Source organism: Spea bombifrons, chromosome 5 (genome assembly GCF_027358695.1).
Source record: "Spea bombifrons isolate aSpeBom1 chromosome 5, aSpeBom1.2.pri, whole genome shotgun sequence".
In the NCBI taxonomy this organism is placed as follows: domain Eukaryota; kingdom Metazoa; phylum Chordata; class Amphibia; order Anura; family Pelobatidae; genus Spea; species Spea bombifrons.
This window is the reverse complement of record NC_071091.1, coordinates 68,158,203-68,164,202: the sequence shown is the minus strand read 5'-3', so window position 1 is coordinate 68,164,202 and position 6,000 is coordinate 68,158,203. Positions and strand designations below refer to the sequence as shown.

Genomic DNA, 6,000 nt, shown 5'->3' with positions numbered 1-6,000 from the left:
AGAAGGATAGAGGTGATGTGGGGCCTATGTGGAGGTACACCTGGGGGTATGAGATAGCTCTGCCATTAACACCCCCCGTTTGTATTTAGGAAAAGCAGTCTGCAGCTGTTATCGGCATTTAACCACTTGTGTGCTACCGAGTTTGTCACACTGTAGAGCTTTGGGAATATAGTAGGACTAGCAGGTGCAGATTGTCCCAGCCCGGGGGCAGAAAGCCACTCAATCCCACACCTCAGTGAACTTCCCAACCCAGCCTCACCTTCAGCAAACCAGAAGAGCCAGCTCGCCGCGGCACGGGACTCAGCGTAGGTCGGAGGGCAGGAGGGGTGTGAGTTACCCCACCCAGCAGTGCTCTGCTACTTGTGATTGGCTCTCCGGTAGAGAGGGCGTGGATGCTGCCCCGCTGCCACAGATACGATGTGTTTGGTTTCCCGGGTGTGTGAGTGACGGGTGGTGCACGCGTGTAGCCGGTACCTGGTCTCCAGAGGCGGGGTGTGAGGGCAGCGTGGCTGATAGACGGATAGCCATGCGAAGGGATGGCAGCTCCTGATAGCGATGTGCTCCGGACTACGGGATCTACGCTACTGCGGCCGGTCAGCGAGCGCCTGCACATCCCTCTGTACCAGGTGAGGGCACGACCGTTCCACTTTGTATTGAGGAGGGGGCACCGTGCTGTATAGTGCTGTGCTTCAGTCTTTACGCAGATCCCGATGTCATCTACCCCGCAATTAACCTTAATACCCCCCCCCTTGTAAGAACTCCCAGTAAGTATTTCCCACTAATTTCCCCTCCCAGGTTATAAATGTACCCCCCAGGTAATCAAATATTAGGAAAGACCCATGATGGGCTCTGTATATCAACTATGGGTCTGGTGCCACAGAATATGCCACCAGTTTCTATGGCGACTGCTCCACATTTAGCCACTTCCCCCTAATTTGCTTTTAAAAAATATAACCTTTTTTGTATCCTTTTTTTTTTTTTTTTTTTTTATCACCAGCCCGCTCCGTTCAGGGTATCGCGGCCTCGCACAGGGGTTTTTTTTGTAAATGACATCCACATCTTGTCCTCTTTTGCATTAACGCCTCTTCATTAGTAAAATAAGGCTTCATTCATTAAAAAAAACACGTTTAGTAAACTTTTTGCGACGTAACTATGGTGTCATTTCAATAGTTACTAAAAGGTAATACGGGACTTGTTGCTGGAATAATTCAATAAGATTCTATTATCGGCTGAAAGGTAGCATTTGCATTGAGCAAACAAATGATCTATGGTTCTTGTCATACTTTCACACTGATAATATTCATACATCAGACACACCTAAATACCAACGTGAAATATAACTTGGTGCAACATACTTTACCCGTCCCAACGTGGACTTTCAGTGAACAATACTAGAGGTTCGTTAAAGACATTTAGCTCGCGGTCCCTGCGTTGCCCCCACGTGATGCCCGTCTTGATGGGATCCGTTATCATCTTGGGTAAGTGGGGCGATTGGCGCGGGCGATATATACACTTTCTATCTTTGTCACCAATTTCCAGATCAGTGTTCCTGTGAATATGGAGCACCTTATGCCAATGCGACAAGTCTCCACTGGAGATATCCCCTTAGATTACTAAAATATTGCCACCTAGTATAGTGATTTTATCCATAGTTTGAATTAATTTATTCTAGATAGTCAAGTGTGTTTATCATGTAATCATTATTTTAATGTTTGAGGTTTTTGGCCAAAAAGACAGCAACGAGTGCCGAATGTACCTGATGCTTTGTCAGCCTTCATACGGGTAGGTGGTAGGGGCCCTGCATCTTTACAGGAAATATAAATGTTTAGTTTTTTTAATATGTCCATGAACAATCTTGGTTTGATACGGAGTGGTGCTATTAAGTGCTTACAACATTTTTTTGACTATAATAATCAAAATCAGGTACATTTCTTCTATAATGCAGTAAAGTCTAATTATGGTTAGCTACTTGGATGTTACTTTTGTACACACTGATCATAAAGTTAATGATCATACAATTATTTAGTAAATCCCCTTGCGGTAGCAACGTACTACATGACATGTCGGGTCACCAACCACATTCAATTAAAGGGACGCTGTAGCCATCATATGCACTTCAATGCATGCCATTGGCAGCACATTGCTGCTGCTGATCGCTTGCTTCAAGCAGCCAAAAGTGGTGCAAAAATAGTACCACTGAAGCTGCAGCTTTTCCTAAAGGTAAATACTTTAATATTTTACTCCATACAGGTTAACTACTTTGCAACATAGGACGTACTGTTACGTCCTCGGAAACAAGCCCTAGGTGACTGAGGATGTAATAGTACATCCTATGGCTATTGCACTGGCAGGAAAATGGGAGATCAGGCTGTCAGCAGGAGCTAGTTTTCTGATCTGATGCATCTGCGCTCAGCATGAGTGCCGATTACATCAGAATGGTGGAGAATGCTGAACTTCCATTCGGGCATTCTCTGCTGGCAGTGTCATTAAATGTAAAAAGGTCCGCAGAGGGTCTGTCCAGAGCCTGCTGAGGACTGGTCATAGGTATCAAAGTGTTTCTCCCTCTTCAAAAAAAATAGTTAAAAAATGAAATAATAAAGACACCAGTGATGTCACCATGACATCTTAAGAGGGCCACCCAGTTCCAAGAGGTATCTTTAAAGACCTCAAAGGAATCCCCAGTCAAGTAATGCGTTAAGAAAATATGGGGGGGGATGTAATAAGTGCCCAAACACCTTGTGCCCCTCCCACTGCAAATATACATACAAATCTTCCTTGCCTTCAATCCAAAATTCAAAAATAAGAAAAAAAAGTAGTGTTGTTCTATTCTGCTACAATCTTTTATTTGATATTATGAACCATGGATGTAGATATATATACATTGGGGCAGAAACACTTTCCAGGTTTATTTCCTTCAAAATCTGTATCACAGCTTGCATGGTTAGCACATGAGGGTAATTATAAATGTGCAATAAGTCCCTGTGTAACCTGTATGAATTGGGGAACTTGTTTGTTCGCACTGTTATTAGAAATAATATATGCGATCAGACAGTATATAATTAGTAATACCACACACGTAGTCTATTTGTTTACTTGTACTTCGTGTAAAATTCCAGGTGCGGGCAGGAGAACCAGAATATCCGCAGGTCGCTTTAAAGAGCATTGTATTTGATTGCAAATCAGTTGAGACAATGTTAGCTTTTGTAAGATCCAAAGGATAGAAAGGGTTTTCTTCCATCAGGGGGAGGTCATCTTACCACTAAGTTAAAATGATTCCAAAATTAAAAGTTTTGGGTTTTTTTTTTCTTAAATTTTATCTAAAAACACGTAAATGATTAGGTTTTTATTTCGGACGATTGATCTGACCAGTCCTGTGTTAAGTACTCATTGGGTAATCGTTTTTATTATCTTTAGTGTGACTTTATAAGGAGGAGTTTAATTGCCATAAAAGCAAAGTGTACGTTATGTACACACGGACTCCAGGAAGGTTCCTCTTTTTATTTGTGAGAATCATGACTGTTGTACAATGGATAGGAAAGGGGGTTGTGGGCTTATATGAGGAAGGGAAGTAAATCGGGGCATTGTTGGCTAAATTCTGTGCATCTGTTTATTGTTATTGTTTATTGAGTTATATGGCACCACGATGTAAAACGGGGAAATGGTACAAAGCAAGCAGTGCATCCTATATCATTTAGGACAGACGCAAAAGGTAAGGTTCCCGAAGGAGCTTGCAATCTAACTTCTACAGTCCTGCCATAATACTACGGCATAATTATGTTCAGCGGCGGGCACCTCCCACTAGTGGTAGTATCTATTTTTCCAGCAAAAACCCTATAAAATATGTTTAGTATTAAAGTAGTATTACGCTCGCTCCAATGCGGTTAATATATTACAGAAACACCCTTGGCATTCATAGTCATACTGGAGCCTGCGCTTGCAAAGAAACTTTCTGTACTCCTTGGCAGAAATCCTTCGGAAGCTTATGGTTTTGGAAGACTTTTTTTCCCCCTTCTACGCGTTATAAATGTAGATATACTATTGAGAAATAAAAAAGTGTTTTAAAGGTATTTTTATGCTTTACAAACAGTAATGGCACCCGTAGGATGCATATCCTTAAATAGCATTTGGATATTTTTTTTAGTAGAGTAACTTTGTGTTTAAAACATTGTTCATTTGTAGGTCATTGGCGAACATAAACATAATTATCTTTCTTGCTTTGTGGTTTAATCAAATAGTTTAGTTGGTGGCATTTGCCCCTTTTCAGTATACATCTCGTAATGGACCAACTTTCATGCATATTAATTTTCATGGTGTCTTCCTTGCAAATGCACGTGCAGAAAGTGCTCCCTTTAGTTCCAATAGGAGCGCTTTGCTGACACAGTTTGGCTACTTCAAGTGAATTATGTAATGTGCAGCTGCAGAGTTAAGTAAGTAGATTATTTTTTTTTTTTAAGTTTGAGCAATGCATATGTAAGTACTTACAAAGTACTTTTCATATAGAGCCTGCAAGTGTACACCTGAGGGCCATGTGGCCTAGGGGAAAAGGAAAACATATATTGAATTAAGGCTGAGCCTCTTTTGATGTAACAAATAAGGTAAACATAATAAATCCTTTAACCCCTTAACGACAATTGCCGGTCCTGGCACGGCACGGAAAAGCATGTGCTTTACGACAATTGACGTGCCAGGACCGGCACGTCTTTAAACGGGTGCAGAAAGCGATCTACTATCGCTTTCTGCACCCAAAAAGCGTTGCTGAATGCCTCGACCTCGAGGCATTCAGCAACGCCGCGATCGGCACGAAGGGGCCATCTCTGGCCCCTCCACGGGGCGTCAACATCCGCCATACTTTGTATGGCGGCGGACGCCCGTTTTAAAAGCGTTTAGGAGGCGATCGACGATCGCCTCCTAAACTTAAATGGTGTCGCTGGAATGCCTCGATCAGGAGGCATCCAGCGACACCAAACACTAACCTTTTGATGGGCTGTGACCGCTCCGGAGAGCGGTCACAGCCGCAGCTACCGGCAATCTTCGCCATCAAGGAAGATGGCCGCCGTCCTGTAACAGGAACCAACAAATTTTAAAATTTAGCTAGATGGTCCAGACCATCTAGAGAACTTTGGCTCCACTTGCAGGTTGAATACAGGTACTGCATTCACCATGCAAGTCAATGGAGCCCAGCTTTCTAATCACAGTGTGATTAGTAAAAATAAATTAAAAAATAAAATAAAATTAATAATAATTAGAAAAAAATAGTAAAAAAACAGTAAAATGTAAAAATCATTTCCCACTGATGTCACTATCAGGGGAACCTCCAAGTTGAAAAAAAATGTTAAATTTTTTTTAAAAAAAAATAAAAAAAAAAAATATATATATATAAAAAATATATTTTTGTGAGCAAGTCCTAAAGTTAGCATATTAGCTTAAAACAATTCTCGCATGGAAAGAGTTAAAATACTGGCATATTAAATGCCCGTGGGGTGTCTACTTTTAAAAAATGTATGATTTGATGGGGTAAATTGAATGGGCCAGGTTCAACAACGTCCCAATTAACACGGGGGGAAGGATGGCCACACATCTAATTTCCAATTAGAAAAATGCACACGTACCAAATGTGGCCTTTTAGTTCCCCCAAAAAATGACACACCCATGCATGTGGGGTATCACTGCACTCAGGAGATGTTGCTGAACACATTATGGGGTGTCGTGTGACAGCGGCATATACCAGGAGCTGTAAATTCATACATAAAGTAGGTGTGTGGGGGAAAAATACACACACAAAAATATTACTGCAAACTTTGAAAAAATGCTGGTGGTAAAATGTGTGCATACAAAGAGTTAAAATACCAGCATTTAAAATACCCTGTCGTGTCTAGTTTTGAAAAATATATGGTTTTGTTGGGCACACTGAAATGGCCTGGCTCAAAGATGTACCAAATAGGGCATGGGCAGTGGATCCAAATGCCAAAGTTCAACATTGAAAAAAGCGCGTGCCCCAAA

At 41.6% G+C, this 6,000-nt stretch overlaps 1 protein-coding gene across 1 annotated transcript in view; it reads left to right on the top strand.

The window, feature by feature from the left end:
- The first annotated feature begins 454 nt into the window (after positions 1–454).
- Positions 455–6,000, top strand: part of MBOAT1 (membrane bound O-acyltransferase domain containing 1) — a 29,148-nt gene continuing 23,602 nt past the window's right edge. Inside the window, exon 1 of the mRNA XM_053467711.1 lies at positions 455–626. Coding sequence (XP_053323686.1) covers positions 537–626 — 90 coding nt within the window. The 5' untranslated portion in view covers positions 455–536. The remainder of the gene's footprint in view (positions 627–6,000) is intronic.